Below are 20011 nucleotides of genomic sequence, written 5' to 3'. Positions count from 1 at the left end.
CCATCCTTACTGTTTTCATCAAACCTCCAAAATTCCCCTCTGCTGAAGAGATACAGTACCAGTCAAAAGTCGAGCAAAAGTCGACCCTAAACACAATGGTCTGTGTACTTTTTTGTCATTCTTTTTTCATTTTAAAAGCAGATATTAATAAATGAAAAAATGGATGGTTATTTGATTTTTCATTTCATACTTCAAATCCATTTAATGTAAAACATTTTTTTTCTTTTTTCCTTTGAAATCAAAACTTAAATTAGCAAAGAATAAGAAACAGAAAAATGGCACATCTTTTATTTACTAGTTTGTTTAAATGTGTTGTATGCAATTAAACTGTTAAAAGCACCACTTTATAAAATTTAAAACTAATAAGCAGTTCATTTTAAAAGACCTGATTTTTCCTCTTTTGAATATTTATTATTGTTCATTAACAAGACAAAAGTTGTTTTTTCATATCTGAACAGTTGTTGGAATAGAATCAATAGAATATGTGATTACAAAATAATTAATAGCTGCAGTCCTACACTTATCACTGACCTATGAATTATTCAGCTCTAAGTCAAGGGTTGAACCAGTGCTGTGTCTACATGAATAACACAGCAAAGAACCAGTTTTAGACTGTATCTTTAGACGTTTCCCATTTTCCTAGCAAAATATAATGAAATGACTCAAGATTTTTGCACAATCTTTTATTTCACACATTGGTCACACAAGGTCTCATACTTCTTCCTTATTTTGTCACCATCTTACTTAAGTTCAGTATGCCATCCAGTATGTAACAATCTTCTCTTCCACACCTGGAAATACTCAAACTCATGTCTAAAACACAATGCTCTCCCTGACATTGTCACGATGAGGGGCTGTGTGTGGAGGGAGAGGACCCAATTGCAGGACTGACGCAGACTTAAACTAAATGTTTTATTTCCAAACTTGGATAATACTGAATACAAAATCTCAACCAAGGCCTAAAAACAACTGGAAGCCTGGGAGAAAAGAAAAACAAAACTGAGCAAACAAAACACACAGCTAATGGGAAAACTCGGGGAAACAATGACGACGACGCAACAATGAACAAAGGAAGACTCAGGGCTTAAATACACACAAGGGAATTAGGGCAAGTGGAAACAACAGGGGATGACAGGTGAACCAAATGAGACTAATGACAAAGGGGAAGCAAAACTAAACACAAAGCACAAGGAACACAAGACTGTCAAAATAAAACAGGAACTGACCTAACCAAAAACATGCTGACTTAACAGACTGACAAAGGGAGTGAGAACATGACCAACTAAACCAGACCTGGGACAAAGGAGAGACACTAAGAAACAGAACTAAACCAAAGGGAACCTAAATACAAGAGGGTCATGACTTACACACACACACACGGGAGTATAGGGAAAACCAGAACATGAAAAACAGAAAACAAAGAAACTAAGATTCAAATACTAAACTATAACCAAAACTAGAAATAGAACAGAACTTCACAAATAGAAACCAAAACACTGGGCCACCGGCCCAGGACCATGACCAGCCCTGTATCCCCTATCACTACCAGCAAATAAAAAGCTGAACTTTAGTCATACCTGCTTCCGAGTCCTGCATTTTGGGTCAATGTTACACAGAGCTCCTTGACAGAGTGAGGCAAAGTACCACATTAGCTTCACCCAAAACCACTGATTGGATGTGATTATGTACATGACCAATAGTGAGTCAATGAACACCTCCAGCTGACAACCGCCGCTGGGGTTCAAATACCTGGGACTCTACACCATTTGATTTTAGAACTGAAGAAGCCCTTCAGGTCACCATACATACCATACACATGTGCTTTAGTGGTTTTAGTAAAGTGGGGCTCTACAAGCTGCACATGTAAAATATATTCTCCCAGCAGAGAATCTAAACTGCACTTTAAACATGCTGTAAATAAAAGACTCAGTGAAAATGTGGCACTCCCTGCTGATTTTAAACTGACAGAACATAACCTTCTCCTGACAGTTTTAGTTTTTATTCTTTCAGCTTCAGACTCTGTGCTGTTTAAGGGCTTGAGTAGCAAGATTAAATACAAAAACAGGATTCAAGTACAGTGTAGGGGTCCTGTTTTAGGATCAGGGCATCCTAGTCAGATGCCCAAACTACCTCAACTGGCTTCTTTCGATGTGGAGGAGTAGTAGTTCCACTTTGAGCTCCTCCTGAATGGCTACACTCCTCACCCTATGTTTAAGGGAGAGGCCAGCCACCCTCATTTCTGCTCCTTGTATTCTCAATCTCATTCTTTAGGTCACAACCCAAAGCTCATGACCATAGGTGAGGGTATGGATGTAGATTGACCAGTAAATTGACAGCTTCACTTTCATACTCAGCTCAATCTTCATCACGACAGACCACTACAGCGTCCGCATCAATACAGACACAGCCCCAATCCGTCTGCCAATCTCCCCAAGATACTTAAACTTCTCCTCCTGGGGCAGCAACTTGTCCCTGACCCAGAGTGGGCACACCACCCTTTTCCAACTGAGGACTTAGAGGTAATAATTCTCATGCCAGCCGCTTTACACTCAGCTGTGAAATATTCCACTGTGAGCTGGAGGCCACCACCTGATGAAGCCACCAGGACTGCATTATTCACAAAAAGCAGAGATGAGATTCTGAGGCCACCAAGGCGGAAGCCTTCTGCCACTTGGCTACGCCAAGAAATTCTGTCCATAATAATTATGAACAGAATCACTGACAAAGGGCAGCCCTCACAAAGTCCAACACACACAGGAAACGAGTCCGTTTTATTCCTGGCAATATCTATGTTTTTTAGGGTCCTGATCTTGTTGGCATGTAAATATTTACATTTGTGCATAGCTCATGTACTTAAACTGTGGTGGTTAGGATACTGGGCTGCACCATCTCCTGTCAGGGTGTCTCAAACAGTTACCCCATGCATATGGAATATGTAACAAAGTGGAGCGATAAAGAATAATTCGTTAAATTGTTCAGTTCAGTTCCTTTTTTTGTATGAACATTGTCCTGATGTCCACTACAGTGCACATGCTGAAAAATTTTATTTAAAAATAAATTTGAAAAAGTCTAAACTGTGAGATGTTTCTTTGACCCCAAGGATGTGAGAAATTAGAAAGAAGTGCAAATTTGATGACACTTATTTTTCTCTGTTCCCAGGAGGATATAGACCAAGCACTCACCGTGGTTGTAAAGGGACACTCCATACTCCTGCAGGTGGTGGGCCTACAGGAGGCTGCAGTATACATTTTGTAAAATCTATATGAAAAAAATCTCAGGTGAGACCCTTTCTAAAAGATGAGAAAATATTAAAGTATCCTAATGTTGAATTTCTTTGCCACAAAGATTATATTTTGGGTGGCATTTGCATGTATGTGTCTATCTGTTATTCTCTCTCTAAAAATGATAGCTCAAAAAGTTTGGAGTGAAATCTGATAAAACATTATTGGTGTGTAAAGTGGGTGGCAACATTTAGGAAACATTTAAGAAATGATACCGGTAAATGGGAATTCTAAATGTCACATTATAATTTGCATCCATATATCACGCCACATGATACAGTGGCTTTATAGGGAACACCTCACCTCATTTTGCGGTGGCCTGTTCATCTCAGTGACATCAAATATGGGTGTTACAAAAGAACAAAATGATAATGATGTCAGTCTTTTGTGTTTGCCCCCTCTGATGGCTTCAAATGAGGAAATGTAGCTCCAATTTTGGCTTTTTAAAAAAAGTGATGGCTGAGAGAAAATTCTCTTGAAAGTATTTAAAATGCTTCATGTAGTTAAAATCAAATTAACTGAAACCCTGACATTAAACATTGTGCATGTTTCTGTCAAATAAATGTCAAATAATGTCAAATGTCAAAGCTTTGTAAGTAACTGATTTGGGTCATGTAGGGTTAAAACCATTGTGGAGAAAAACTGGCAGCTTCATGGGTTTTAGTTATAAAGAAACTGGGGAATTTTGTTATAAAGTACATTGTTTAAGCACATTTTCTGAACTATAAAAGCAAGTTATCAAAAGCTCAGCTTAACCACATTAAGTATAAGAAATACAGTTACATAACACCCCAGACAAGCTCAATATCATTTCAAAATTTCCCATATCCTCCAATAGAAATCTTTAAAAAATAAAAATAAAAAAGTGTAAGACTGCAGAAACAGTGAAAAGTAATTTTAATTACTATTTTATAAGCTCAGGAGGTCATCGTTGTTAGATGTTCAAGCAGTACAATACAGTATTAAATGCAATGTGCATCACTATTAAACGATTTGTTCATTTGAAAAAGTAACAGCAAAGCATTCATAATACCAATTTAAAGACACAGCGTGCTTTTTCATTTTGTAGGTTTAGCTCCCAGCGCATTTCACCTGCTGCAGTAGCTGCTCTAACAAAAGCAAAATAAGTTACAAAACCTTATTTACTTTTAAGTACAAAAAAATTACCATATCCTTCAATCATATATTGGTAAACTAAACTGGACACACATCCCAACATCAATCAATCTTAATGGCACCAGATAGTGATACATTCTTACAATGCTGGATTAAAAACTACCAGAACTACACTGTAAATGGTGCAAGTGCATCCCTTTCTCATTCATGCATAGCTTTGGTGGCTTAGTACAAATGTGCCTCACTTGTTCATACATAGCTTCGCAAAATCAAAACTTGTGCGTGTCATGCAAAAGATAAATAAAAATGAATGTATGCAAAAAGAAGTGCAAGCATGTCTAAAGACTAACATCTGACAACAGACAAGTGCTTAGTAACTGCCAGGCATAATCATGAGATATCCAGTTTCACATTAGAGCAGAGGTAGCCTTCACCATAATAGCATTTTTTTCACACTTTCCATGATTATATCAAATACGAAGAACTACATTAGAAAGCAGCAGAGGTAAGTTTTATTTAGATGGGAAAAAACTGTATGTGCATACTAAACTTCCCAGTGCAAGACTGAGTAGCAGGCCCAGTGAGAAACATGCTGTGGAGGCGGAGTTGGTGGTGACGCTGTTATTCTGTGTTGAGACTGGCTGCGCTGGCTGCAGATTTCTGTAGACATTTGTCATGTGTTTTGATGCACTGCCATTGATGCGCACTGTGGTGCTGAAGAGGTCAATCTGGTGATATGTTTCCAGTTAGTTGCATGAACCATTAACAGTACATAAATGCTTGCTGCGAGGGCAATTAACACAAGAAAGAAAGAACGAACTTACCAGATCTCTGCTGACTTTAATCGGTTCCTTAAAAACAGTCCAGACCACTGCCTCATTACAAGACGGGGTGGTCAAGGACCCAAGGTAGCGGTAATACTTAGAGCGATCCACCCCAACGAGCAGATCGTTCAGTGAAAACCCAGCTGCAATTGGAACTGACTGGCCTGAGGGCAGAAACAAGACTTATGAAAAGACTGTAGATGACATAACTGAGTCACAAACAGGAGAGGAAATTTTCCACACACAAAAAAAGTACCTTTTGTTGTGATGTTGGCCAAGTAAGAGGTCAAATTGTACCAGCTTTCAGGCTTGCCAGATGAGTTGCCTGGCATTACCTGAAAAAAAGAAAGAAAAAATGTTTTTTTTTTAAGTCAGTGCATTGTTTTTACCATCCCAGAGGAGGAAACAAACCAACAAGGGAAGATACCGGCAAGCTGCAGTGAGGTTGCACAGAGGAAAAGAAAATCTGAAAGCCTTTGAAAAAAGCACCAAATACCATTGTCTGATACATGAAGTATACAGCAGGCATCACAAAAGCTCGTTTGCTGCTTCTCTCACCTCAATGAAGAAACCAAGAGCAGCAAGTCCGGTGGAGTCTTTAATGGCTTGAGTTGTATTCCCTTTGTAGGATGACTTGCTGTTCACAATATGCAGCTGGGAAAATTAAGTCATTATTTTTTTCAGTTTTAGTATGAATACACTGAAGAGATACAACAAAATCTATCCATTATTTCATCCATCCACAAAATCTGTACCTCCATAGGATAGCGCACTCCATCCACTGTATGCTCTGAGCCAGGGACAGAGGAGCCGTTGCCCCAGTGCAAGTGGAACTGCAGACTGTCGTAGTTCTCGGATAGGTCCCCTCCTGAAATCTGGACTCCACTGTTAAAGGTCACTTTAACTGGAACAAAAAACAAACAAACAAGATGCATCATTTAGTTACACCTACCTGCTGAGGAGTGAGAGAAAATGCTCAGATGTCAGAAAATTCCACTGAGATCATTTTTTAGTTGGTAAAGTAAGTCCATATCTTGCTAGGCTGCCTTGTTTGGCAAAGAAAAAACAATTGAGGGAAGAACACTTTTGTAACCAGTACTTCCTTATAAAGCCATAAAAGTATTTCTCACCTGTGTTGCCAGTATTTTGTATGGATTTCATCGCAGATTTGCTGTCATAATTTACAAAAGTGAATTCAGTCAGGTTGGCGTTCAGTGTGGCAGACGCTGAGACTATGTTAATGGGTGATTGTCGGGTGCCGTTGCAATACTGGGGAGAAATTTTTGGCCAGGTGGAGTCATCTATAAACAGAAAGGAGACTCATGTCACTAAAGAGGATTAGCCCAGTGGGTAGTATATATAACAGATAATGGATAATGGTTCTTCTCAGTGGTAGAGTTCTGTTCCTTTTTTGGCTCATTTACTTCCCTTTTCTGTCGATCTGATATCAAGGCAAGCACACTTTACACCTGAAATTCTCAACCTGCAGAATGTTGTGTTGACATGGGGTATTGTTTTTTTTTGTTTTCTTGGCTTGGCTCCTTTGTGCATCACATTTAGTGATCAGATGGACCAAACTGTTGCCTGCAGTTTTGTGTACCATTTTAATGCATCCCCACCACCACTGTTTTCTAACCATGCTGTTACCTGTTGTAATGTTATAAAAATACAAATGTGGTACGCACAGTTTCCATATCAGCGTCCGGATCCACTTGATACAGCACAGACTCTTGATTTTTTTTCACCATTCCGAGCAGTAACAGTGTTTCAAAGGTTGCATCTTTGTTTGCATTTGACCCATCAGTAACTTGAAGACTGTTGAATTGCCAGTAACTTGTCTCTTCATTTACAACCCTTTCACACTTGTGACTTCAGCTTTAAACCTAGAAAATTACAGGGGGCAATTGCCCATTAACTAATGAAGAGCTGTAATATTTTACTTTTAGCCTGGTCATGGACTAGAGGGTATGCCAGTTCAACAAGACATTTGTTTTTGCTGATTTCACACAGATTTGTGATATAATTTTGTGTAATGTGTATACATAAACATGTAGGTGCTGTTATATGTGGTACATATTGTAAAAAACAGTGCAAATCCATTGGGATGTCGATGAACAATAATGATTCTGACATTAAAGGTAAAAGTAAAATGTTTTTTAAAAAAAAACAGATAATGGAAATATTGGGTACTTACTGCAGGATGGGAGGTTATAACACCAGACTGAAGAAGAGGAGGCACAGTGCGCAGTGGGTGTGAGGACACACATAGCAAAGGCAGCTGCTACAAACCACTTCATCTGAAACAAGCAAAAAGCCACATAATGCTTATATGATTATGATTATATGGATAAGTGGAAGAAAAAAATATAGGCTAGTGCATGAAATCAATTTGCCTATATAAAAACTTTGAACATTACCTTAACCAATAACTAATGCCAGATTTTTAAATGTTACAATCAGCTGTTAAAATGTCAAAAAGTTATGTTTCAGAGTATAACCTAATTCTTGCTTCTGTCCAGTTCACCCGAGCAGCAGAATATCTTACCTTTGAAGCACCTGTGCCTGATAATAGATGCAGTTCACTCCACCCTCTCTTTTTATTCCCTCAGCCCATCCTGCAGTTGGCCTGAAACTGCCTCCACGTGACATGATTGGACCTGTGTTTCCCTTTTTTTGGAATAAACTTCAGTCCTTTTCAGCCGTTCCTGGTCGCATTCCTCCACAAGCATCTATTGTTGGTCTCCTGCCTAATATTTAGGTCTGATTCTCTGATTTTATTTCTACCAACAGGACAACATCACAGATTCACAAATAATTCTGATAAAATGCTAAAACCTAGAATATAGACTACTTTTGGCTACCAGGTACAAAGGATGCAAGCTGACACGACACTGAGTTTATCACTTTTTAAGTTAATTTTCTTCCCAACAGTTTATTTATATTTCCAGCCATTTGCAGCACTTTTTGCAACAAGTCATCTAGCCTTCATGAGCATTTACTCTTTCCTATCTTGCTCTGGATGAAATGAGGAATGCTGTTGTTTAACTTGTGCTGACGTACAGTATATTGGTGTGTGTGTGGGTATGGCAAGGTGCGGCAAGGTGAATGTGACCTGAGGACACTGATCCAGCCACTGTCCTGTGCTTTTATTGTCACCCTCATTAACTTCGTCTCATTACTCCGATTAATTCTTGCTGATTATTGGTTCATTGCTGCATGATTATAAACCCAGAGAGGGCAGAGCATGGAGTTTCAGGAACATTGGTTCTTCTCTCCTCCTACCTGTTCTCCATCAGCATCAGCATACTCATCATAATGAGCACCATGGCCCCAGACTCACCACCCAGACCCCAGAAGAGAAGTAGTTTCAAGTCTCTAAGGCCCATTTGGAACATCGTTTGTCCTCTATAGTGTGTTCTATTTTACCTAAAAGCAGCCTGTCATTTTTTAAATATGTAAACTGCTTAAATAGGCAAGCAACTTCTTGTGGATTTACAAGAAAGAGATAATTCTCTCTTAGCAGCAAATGCTTGAATAATCCTAGGAAGTAGATTTAGCATACATAGCTTTGACAGTTATTTCATATGATTTGTACATAGACAGGTGATAAACACAATGATAGACCTAGTGCACTGTCATCTAACCAAGTCAATGATCATCAGTGTCTCATAAAGCATGACAGCAGCTCATAAAGAATTGCTGTCATTCAAATGGCATGTTCTTTCTGTTTTTCAAGTTTTCCAAAACCAGTTTCAATGAACACAATCCTTGTGTGTGTGTTTCTTTGGGCTAGGACCCACAGTAGGCTGCAAGTAAAAGCTTCATCCTTCTGTAAACGTCACATAACACTTGACATTAGAGGTGGGAAGTTGTCAGAAAAAGAAAATAAAGTACAGATACTTGAAAATTCTACTTAAGCACAGAAATGGAATATTTAGACTTAGGGTTCCCCCACCGGCTGAATCCCACTTTAACCCCTGACTCTATTTTTTTCTATGTTTAGCTGTGGAGGCAAAGAAAAAGGAGTTTGTATTCTCATGCTTTAATATTATTTTATCATTATATGAAAACAGCATGCAAAGTAGCTGAAAGAAATGCTCGCAAAGCAATTTACTCCATGACCTCTGAAGGTGGCCTAGTGTATTGGACAGTAATTTTCTAGCAGCAGATGTTTTAAGTCCTTTCAGCTATAAGGTATATTCTCCATGGATTGGGCTTGAATGGATATGGGGAGAATTTGAAGGTCAAATCAACAGCTTGAAATGCTGTAACGTAGGTAGTGCGTGTCAAAGTATCATTCAGAAGTGTTACTCCCTATATGAACAAATGCAATGTCATCTTCAATGGTTATCCCAACTAAAGCCTGACGTTTCTGGAACATCTTGTTTCTGGGTGTGTTTCTTTGTGATATAATGACTTTTTGTGTGACTTTTTGTGTGTGCCAAGTTTGCTGGGATAAAACACTGTGTAGCTTTGCCAAGTTTCATCCAGGGCCTGACATCATCCCCTGTCACCAGAAAGAAGGGAGGCATCATGAGTACACTATCAGACACTAAGTTCCACACTATCAGACACTAAGATGCTAGCAGCATAGCCTCTTAGCTGTGTGCTGTGATCTCCATAGATTCTACTTGGTCAGATCTCAGGAATTTAAATATGAAGGCCAAATCAACACTTATAACACTTACAAATGATTGCTTTTATTACTTTTTAAGTCCAACTGGGAGGAATATCCTGCAGAAAGATACCACTGCCACTAGAGAATACCATTTCCATACTATTGCCATACATGGTCTGCAGCAACCCAGGTGGTATGTGTCAAAGTAACAATGACTAGAGAACATTGATCAAAACATCACCCTGCCTCCATCTTACCATCTTCCTATCATGCATCCTGATGCTATCTCTCCCCAGATGAATGACCAACATGGCTGGCTGTGGGCAGGATATAAAGGGAAACCTGATTCTTTAGATCAACAATTCTTCCATTGTGCTATGGTCCAGACCAGACACTCGTATCAACCAGCTTTTCATGGAGGCATGTAGCCAGCACATTAGATTAAGAATTAATGCAAATGGGTTAGCAACTCTGATGTCATCTGTAATGGGTTATTCCAAGGCTTATTGTGACTTGTTTCTGGTACATCTGCTTTCTGGGTGTGTTTTTTTTAAATATTATAACATTTTCCATCCAAGCTGTCCACTTTAATGGCATGAAACACAGTGTGGCTTCTCTCTGCTTTTGTGGGATTAAACATGTTTCTTTTTTTTTTTTTATTTTTTTTTAGCCTGTCATGTCTGGCAGTTTTCGCAATCGGAATATGATCCGAATGCGCTGGTGTTCCAAACATATTTGCTTTCCCAAGAATAGCTCTGTAAGTTTTACAATAGGCTACTCTTGTTAGTATGTATTTAGTTAGTTTGTATTTTAATTTAATTTAATTTATTTACACCAGGCCTGACAGGCAGAAAGGAAAGGGTAGGAAAAGGAGTAAGAAAGAGAAAAGAAAAAAAAAAGGAAAAGAAAAAAAAAATACAAAAAAAAAAAAAAAAAAAAAAAAAAAAAAAGGAGAAAAAAAAAAAAAAAAACAAAAAAAAACAAACAAAACAAAGGTGAGAAAAGAATAATCAAAGAATGATATCCACACATATACATACACATCCACATATCTACACATGCACATACGTACACACACATGCGCACACACACACACACACACACACACACACACACACACACACACACACACACACACAAAATCCTGCTGTTGCTTGCATACAAATGTGTATGTGCCTCTGTCATGGAACGTACTCACCAATGGGGGCAAGAAACTGCAATCGCCCCCCGTGATCCAAAGGCGAACAGGGAAGGACCCAGGGGACGCGGCCTATCCACGGCCCACCAGGACATCAGAAGACGAGAGGCCACACATCCTGATGGTAACTGCGCACACACCCCAGAGGAGGAAGGAGGGAGACCCCAGATGGACCCCCTCACGGCCAAACGGCAGGAGTCCAGACAGCCAGAGGCAATGAGCAGCCAAGGTTACCGGCATCCCCAGCACGAGCCGCGAATGCGGCCCCAAGGCCCCAGGTGCCCGAGAACAGCCCGACACCCAGCAGAGCCCCCCCCACGCCAAAGAGGTCCGAGCCACCCCCAGGCCACAACGCCAAGGGAGCGGGTCAAGAGCCACGCCAAGACATCCGGCCATGAACCCCGGGGACCCACGGGCACCCGACACCCCAGGGGCGGCAGTGGCAACCAGCAGGAAGCAGCAGGAAGCGGTAGGGAGTGATAGGGAGGGGTGACTCCCACCCTCCGCAACCATGTCCCACAGGTGCCAAGGGTCAGCAAGCCACAGGCCCAGGCCCTGCTGTCCACACACACACACGCACACACCCATACACAAGCACACACACGCACACACAAATCATATACTCATACTCACACATATGACTGTCACACATTCATGCGCACAGACACAGAACTTACATGGACACCAAGTGTGGGCGAGCGGGTACCAGCACAGAGCCAGCGGCACCCAGACGAAGCAGCTGACCAGGCCCCAAACCACTAGCCAGTCCCTACCCCAGGCAGGGTGCATGAAACTGGGGTGTGGAAGACCCGCCCTCCCCCTCCTTCCACTCAACGTGTTTGGAGTGATATGTTGGGTGTATGTGAGTGTATGGAGTGGGAAGAATATGTATATGTGTGTGAAAGCTACAGTGCTATTAAAATTGGAGGGACAGATGTAATGAGCACTGAGCAACAGCGCCCATCCACACCACCCCCCAAGGCCCTCACTGTCTAAGATGTAAATAAAATTGAGGAGCAGGCAGCAGTGAACAGAAGTGGGGCCACCTCAGCGGCTCCACACACTGACCACTGTGTGACACACCTGCCCCCCAAGGCCCTGACGTGTTGTGAGCTGTATAATGTAATTAAAAAGGGAGAGTGGGACATCACGCAACATAGTGAGCAGAGCAGATTAAACATGTTTCAACCTGGGCTGGAAATCATGATCTGTTACATATGTACTGAAGAACCAAATACATGCGTGCACTTATTAAACCTACTTTTTCTGACTATTTGAAGTCTCTAGTATATTCAGTATTTTTAAATGAAGCAGCAGCTGTCGATGGTACAGCAACTTATGGCAGCATATCATGAATGCTGACTCCTCAAATGCTTGACAGATTAATTCACTGTAATCTATTAACCCCTCAATTTTAATAACTCAGAGGTTTTTCAGGACTATTTCTGCTTACATTCAAAACTTTTTATGCATGCCAAATATATCATGTTTCTGTTTCAGGATGCCTTTGAGGATCTTACACATCTGTTATGTAAATAAATTGATTGTCACACAAACAGGTTGTCTTTGTGAGGTTTTAATTTGACTTTGCTAAGAGATCAAACAACAACAAAGAGCACAACAGTTGGTTGGTTGTCAGGTTAAGGTGATGTTAACCAGATCATGAATTTGGGACAACAGAGTATAAAAGGTTTAGCAATATCTCAAAGTGTTCCTTTCACATTGTGAATAGTAGATTTTCGTACATCAAAATGTTCTGTACAAGTGTGATTATAGTCTGTGTGCTATCATGTGTGTGCTGTAGGTGTGGTACTCTCCACTTCAAGCGTCAACTCAATGGTAGCGCTGTACAACGGCTGCATGACCGCAGACACCTGTCTCAAGATTTTGGATGGGTGTTCTTTAACGGCAATTTTTGTTGTATACTTGTGTACAATGACAATAAAGTTCAATCAGTCAATCAAAACATCGGAATAGGTGCACGCTTCTGTGCTTCCCCCACAGCCTTAGTCTTCTACTTCTTGTTAACCATCACTATGACTGGTTGGTTGGCCAGCAGCTGTCTGTCGTCCTGGCAGCTGCTGACCCTTAGTCTTGTTGTTTTCAACCACTTTCAACTGGTGTTTCTCATTGGGAATTGAGGACTTCTAATCCATACACAGTACAAATGTTCTTGTACAGTGGCAACAGGTTGGGGTTTGAATCCCAGTCGGGGCATAACCAGAAAGGGTACCCAGGCTAGACCCCAGTGCTGCCTAAAGTCCACCTTTAGGCAGAGGCATGAAACTAAAGCCATACCAGTTCAGATGCCTTCTAGCTCAACATGGCCTGCATCAGTTGTTGGGGGAACCAGGATATATTGATGAGAAATGGGCTACTGGAATATGGCAAAACTGGACAAGGACTGAGAACATACACTGCTCAAAAAGATGTAAAGAACAATTTTTAATCAGAGTCTAGCATCAAGTCAATTCAACTTGGATATTAATCTGGTCAGTTAAGTAGCAGAGGGGGTTGTTAATTGGTTTCAGCTACTTTGGTGTTAATGAAATTAACAACAGATACACTAAAGCGGGACAACAATGAGACAACTCCTGTGCTGTCCTCACAACATGTGAGCCAGTATGCTGCTAGACAGCCAGCGAACAAAATGAAGATAGCTCCACACAAGGCTTGCTTTTCTTGTAACTAATGGAGGTTCTCTTTTAATATCTTTCTTTTTTCTTTCTTTCTTTCTTCATGTTTTTGTAACTAAAAATACAGAAATAAGAAGAACAATGAATTACAAACTGTTACAAATATATACTGTGCTACATTCGGAAACACTTCATAAACTAAAAACACACATAGAAATTCCATTTTATAATTATTTTGGCATATAAACTTAAATTGATGTGCTAAAACATTCACGAATACTCACAAAGACAAACGTTTTCCAAGGAACAAGCGTAAAGAGCACATTTAACACAAAGTCAGAGATTTGCCATTTCTCAGCCAAGAAAGCTGGCTTGACTTTTTACCGTTGGAGAAAAGACGTTAAAGATGTACTATTGTAATGAGAGCACCACTCCTACTCCAACAGTCACCACAAAGAAAAAGCAACATACAGATATCTCACTCTGATAATTTCTCAGAACACTTCTTAAAACTGATTTACAATGAATTAAACCTATTTATTAATTAACTATGAACTGATTTCTTAACTTAATAATGTCTTTACATTAAAGACATCACAACTCCCAAAATAGGAATGGTTTTACAGGGGGAGGCAAATGACATCATCTTTTTTGACTTTTTTTTTCACTAGTGTTGCATTTGGCCAGGGTCAGTGTCACTACTGGTACTTTGAGGTGATACCTGGACACTGCAAAGGCTGCACAGGTAGTCCAACTCCTCCAGGATGTCACATCAATACGTGCCATTGACAAAAGGTTAGCTATGTCTCCCAGCACAGTCTCAAAAGTATGGAGGGATTCGAGGAGATTTGCTGTCCTGATGGCTCATGATTGCCTAACACTTCTGTGTCTTCATCCAGATAAACCACAAATATTCAGTCTAAGAAATACACCAAGAAGTCTTCCTCCATTACCACACCTGGCATACCTGACTGTCTACTCCACCTACCACTCACCTTTCGCCCTAAGAAGCGCTCGAAAAGACAGGGGAAATGGGGCAACATCCAGGTACTCAGAAATCTGTAGGACTGACAAATCATCATACTGTTACAGATGTATTGCCATCTTTTCTTGTGCTCTGGCATTGGCCAAGATTCAGATCTCAGCACTGGATCCAGCCTGTTGTACCTTGTTTTCTTCTCAACCGGCCGGAGGGGCTTCCTCCTGTCTGGTAGTGAATCACGGTAACCTTCGCCTGCTGGGACGCACACCTGTTGAAACTTGGCTTCGACCCTCTGAGTGGTCTTCTTTCTCAGAACTCCTTCCCTCTAACTGCTCATTTTTAAGCTCTCCTAAGACCACTGACAAAGGTGATGGGTTAGCATCAGCATTTAAATCCAGTTTTCGCTGTCAGCAACTCTCACCCGTCTTCTACCCCAGCTTTGAGGTGCAGCTTTTGAAGCAAACTCCTTTCCCTCAGTCCCCTGTGCACTGTTGTATCATCCACCTAAATGCCTTAAGGAATTTATTCAGGACTTTGGTGACTTACTGGGGAATCTCATGTTAAAATAGACCATGTTTTAATCATTGGTGATTTTTTTTTCATGTTTCTTGTGAGTCTGGACCACTGGTAAAGGATTTCCTCACCCTTACTGATTCTTTTAATCTAACTCAGTGGGTGAGTGATCCAACTCATGAAAAAGGACACACATTTGATCTGGTGCTGTCATATGGTCTGGACGTCTCTATCATTGAAATCAAGGACTGTGGGACATCAGACCATTTTCCTGTAATTTTTAGTTTGTGCATGATAAACCCCGTGACTGCTGTTCACTTTTCCTCTGCTTTTACTAATTCTGTCCTTCGTGATGTCACCCTTTGTGCTGTCCTGCAAATTGATGAGTTAATTAGTCGTTTAAATCAACATGTTCAGGTAGCCTGGATTGTCTTGCTCCTGTCAGAGAAAACATACCAAATCAGCACATCAGCCCTGGCTGAATGAAACTACCCGTGTTCTCACACGCGAATGTCTGTGTGTTGAGAGAAGGTGGAAGGAAGACAAACTCCAGGTGTCTTTAGGGATCGTGTGTGATTGTTTATCAGAATTTCAGAGGACTGATAAAGCTGCCAAATTGGCTTTTCTGTCTAACCTGATTTCCAGGAAGAATCACAAACCTTTTTAATATTTTTAACTCTGTTATTGACTCCTGTGACACTGTACCTATGGAGGCTTCTTCCGCACTTTGTGAGCATTTCTTAAAACACTTTATTGATAAAATCTCCTCTTTACGGTCCCCACACTCACAGGCTGTTTTAGATCAAGATTCGTCTTTGAAATGCCCAGCTGTTTGAGACAGTATCTTTTTCAGTTTTAAAAAAGTGGTCTATAAAAAAAAAAAAAATAAAAAAAATAAATAAAATAAAATAAATTAAAATAAAAAAAAAAATTAAAAAAAATTAAAAAAAAAAAAAAAAAAAAAAGTGGTCTAGCATTCAAGACCTTCTAATTTCTCCCAAGATATCCTCCCACCTTGTTTGCTCAATGAAATTCTTCACATCACTGGGCCTAGTGTTTTGTTTATATTGAATGCCTCACTGTCATCAGGCTGTGTACCAGCTGCTGTTATGCAGCCTATTACTAAAAAGAAAAATCATGAGACAAATCTTTGTTTAGATACAGGTCGATTTCTAAACTACCTTTTATGTCCAAAATATTGGAAAAGTTTGTACCTAATCAACTTCAAACCTTTTTTTTTTACTACAAATGGTGTCTGTGAAGAGTCTCAGTGGCGTTGCCAGTGAGATATGTGACGAAGTTAAAATAAAGAGATGTAACTCCTGTCAGGATATACCAGTGGATTTATTAACAAACCAACAGACACAACAACTTAAACATGTTGTGGTTCTTAAAGGAACAGTCTTGTTGTGATTTAAGTCTTATTTGTTTGAGAGGTCTTCTTCAATAGCCCTGGGGAAAAACTACTCTTCCGCAGCACCTGTTTGTTGTGTTGTACCTCAGGGGTCCAGTTTGGGTCCTTACTGTTCCTCGAGTGTTAGAAATCTTGCAGTGTACATTGATAGTTCTTTTAAACTTGAGAAGCAAGTGAACACAGTTGTAAAGACCAGTTTTTTAGCTATTACTAATTGCCAAAGCAAAATCCTACCTTTCTCTAAAGAACTTTGAAAAACGTATTCATGCTTTGATCACCTCTAGATTGGACAACTGTAATCCTCTATTCAGGTGTGCAATTAGTTCAAAATGCTGCTGCACGTCTTTTGACAGGTACTAGAAAGCATGATCACACCACTCTAAGTTTAGCAGGTTTACATTGGCTCCCCATCCAGTTTTGCATTGATTTTAAGATTCTTTTACTTACTTTTAAAGTTTTAAATGGAATGGCACCCAGCTACCTAGCTAAACTGCTTAATCTATATAACCCTAAAGAGCACTGAGATCAGCTAGCCAGATGCTCTTAGTGCAGCCGATGTCTAGTTTTAAACATAGAGGGGATTGGACTTTTGCAGTCACAGCCCCTAGACTCTGTAATAATCTGCCATTATATATTCATACTGCAGAGTCTATACAGTCATTTAAATCCTCTCTAAAAACTTACCTTTTTACCTTGGCTTTTAACTCAAGCTCAGTTTGAGTCCCATCAGGTTTTATGTTGCATTGTTTATTTTGCTCTATTTATTTTATTGAGTTATAAGATGTCACAATCCTTGGCCATTGGCCCGGTGCCTTGTGTTCTTTTTGGTTATGTTTTGTTATCTCTGATTATGTTTAGTTTTCTTTCGCATAGGTCTTCAGTTTGTTATGGTTTTGAGTTTAGTCTGGGTTTTGTATCCTGTTGTCTTCCCACGTCTTGGTATTTCAGTGTCTGTTAGTTCCTGGTCTCTTGTCTATTTTCTTCCTCATGTTGTCTGCGTTTGTGTCTGGTTTGTTTACTTCCTGTTTTAGTTTGACAGTCCTGTGTTCCCTGTGTGTTGTGTTAAGTTTTGCTTCCTGTGTTTTCATTAGTAGGATTTAGACCACCTGTTCTCTCCAGCTGTCATATCCCTAGTCATTCCCTGTGTATATACCATCTGCCTTTCCCACTGTTCTCTGTTGTGTCCTCCCTTATGGAGGTGTGGGTTTTTGTTCCAGTTTTCCTGTTTGCTAATCAGTTTAGTTTTGTTAAAGTACTCCCTGCCTTTGTATTTATATTTTTTGGTTATTGAGTTATAAACCACAATCAACCTTCCATCCTGTTTTGGAGTCTGCTTTTGGGTCCACTCTGCTTGCCACACTGCTCATACATGACAATAGATCAGGGGTGTCAAACTCAGCCACAGGACGGATCAAATTTGAAGACAGTCTGAGTCACGAGTGGAACAGGCCAAATGAGAATATTTCAAGCTAATGGAAATTTGCAAATTTTTCAGGTTAAAACTGTCATGTGAATTTCTGCACTTCACAGTCAGAAAAACGTGCATAAACTGCACAGTGTATCCAGTGTATCAGCAACGAGCATGACTGCAAACACAGCGGTGGAGACACGTGTAATCATGCGGTCCTGTCCCCGAAGCTGCAGGGACTTATTAAGATGCTTCATGAGAGAAGCTGACTCACAAAGCCACCTTTCACCCCAGAACCCTGCTGAGTCTTTTACTTTACTTTTCATGAACTTGACAGATTTCCTCAGGTAGCTCATCACACTTGTATGATAAGTGTCACCAAATTTAGAAGCTATTTCCTCCAGAAAAGACTGAAATTGCTGGTGATTTAAATCTTTGTATGCTTTGAAAAATGTTGATAATTGTGAATGATCCCTAAAAGGTGTTCCTCCTTCCCGTCACTGTTATACAGTGACAAGTACACTACATTGCCAAAAGTATTCACTTTTCTGTCTTCACACACAAATGAACTTAAGTGCCATCCAATCCTTATTCAATAGATTTTAATATGATGTCAACCCATTCTTTCCCGCTCACTCTTTGCCACTTTGCATAGCTTCAACTCTTCTGTGAAGGCTTTCCACAAGGTTTAGGAGTGTGTTTATGGGAATTTTTGACCATTCTCCCAGATGAGCATTTATGAGGTCAGACACTGATGTTGGACAAGAAGAACTGGCTCACAGTCACTGCTCTAATTTATCCCAAAGATGTTCTGTCAGGTTGAAGTCAGGACTCTGTGCAGGTGCTGTGTCTTTCCTTGGTGTGGGTGTTCAGAAAGAATCCCTTGTGACAAAGTTTTAATTCATATATGAAGTCTACCGCAAAACAGACAGTGTCAAACAGACGCCTGTGGAGCCGTCTGGGAGAGGCAAAGTCGTTCTTACTCCCAGAGCATCAGAAAGTTTCAGCTAATATACCATCAAACATCCTGTTTTCTGTTCCCCATGTTCCTGACATGTGTTTCCTGATGCACATGATTTCCCCTATAGGACTGGCTGACGCCCCAACACACAGAAAAACTTATCTATACATATTATCCTTAGCTTTTGGAACTGGACATACAATCAGGAAACTTCTGGCCCTAGGCCTTGTGACCCAGGAGAGACTCCTTATACCTAAATGTCCTTTCTTAGCAAAAACACACAGAAATTACATACATATTGTGCACCAGATACCACACAGGCCAGTCAAGTTCTTGCACACCAAACTTGCTCATCCATGTCTTTATGGACCTTACTTGGTTAGCTGGTGTGAAGTCATGTTGGAACAGGAACTGGCCAAGCCCAAACTGTTAGGACAAAGTTGGGAGTATGAAATTGTCCAAAATGACTTGGTATGCTGAAGCATTAAGAGTTCCTTTCACTGGAACTAAGGAGGCAAGCCCAACTCCTGAAAGACAACCCCACACCATAAAGCCCCCTCCACCAGTCTCTGGACTAGGTACAGTGTAGTTAGACAAGTACAGGTATAGGGATACTGGCAATTGCCAAATCTAGACTCGTCCATCAGATTGCCAGATGAAGAAGCAGAATTTTTCACTCCAGAGAACATGTCTCCACTGCTTTAGACTCCAGTGGTGGCATGCTTTACACCACTGTATCCAAGGCTTTGCATTGCACTTGGTAATGTAAGGCTTGGATGTAGCTGCTCGACCATGGAACCCCATTCCACAAAGCTCTCTACACACTGTTCTTGAGCAAATCTGTGGCTATTGACTGTGCAGAAAGTTGGTGTCATTCCCAAATGCTTCCACTTTGTTATAATACCACTAACAGCTGATTGTGGACTATTTAGTTGCAAGGAAATTTTATGACTGGACCTTTTGCACAGGTGGCATTCTGGTGGTACCATGCTGGAATTCACTGAGCTCTTTAGAGTGACCCCATCATTCACAAATGTTTGTAGAAGCACTCTGCATGCCT

The 20011-nt window shown here is 40.4% G+C and overlaps 1 protein-coding gene across 1 annotated transcript; it reads right to left on the bottom strand.

Moving 5' to 3' along the window:
- Positions 1-553: 553 nt before the first annotated feature.
- On the bottom strand, positions 554-7518 carry LOC115798390 (carbonic anhydrase 4-like). The gene is made up of 8 exons (XM_030755226.1): positions 7416-7518; positions 6352-6522; positions 5977-6125; positions 5780-5875; positions 5478-5556; positions 5222-5385; positions 4943-5125; positions 554-577 (listed from the first exon to the last, which is right to left on the bottom strand). Exons 1-8 carry the CDS (start codon positions 7516-7518, stop codon positions 554-556), a joined length of 969 nt encoding a protein of 322 aa, XP_030611086.1.
- Positions 7519-20011: the final 12493 nt, after the last annotated feature.

This window comes from Archocentrus centrarchus, chromosome 19, assembly GCF_007364275.1.
Source record: "Archocentrus centrarchus isolate MPI-CPG fArcCen1 chromosome 19, fArcCen1, whole genome shotgun sequence".
NCBI lineage: Eukaryota > Metazoa > Chordata > Actinopteri > Cichliformes > Cichlidae > Archocentrus > Archocentrus centrarchus.
The sequence above is the reverse complement of the archived record's forward strand: the minus strand, read 5'-3'. Positions and strand labels throughout refer to the sequence as shown.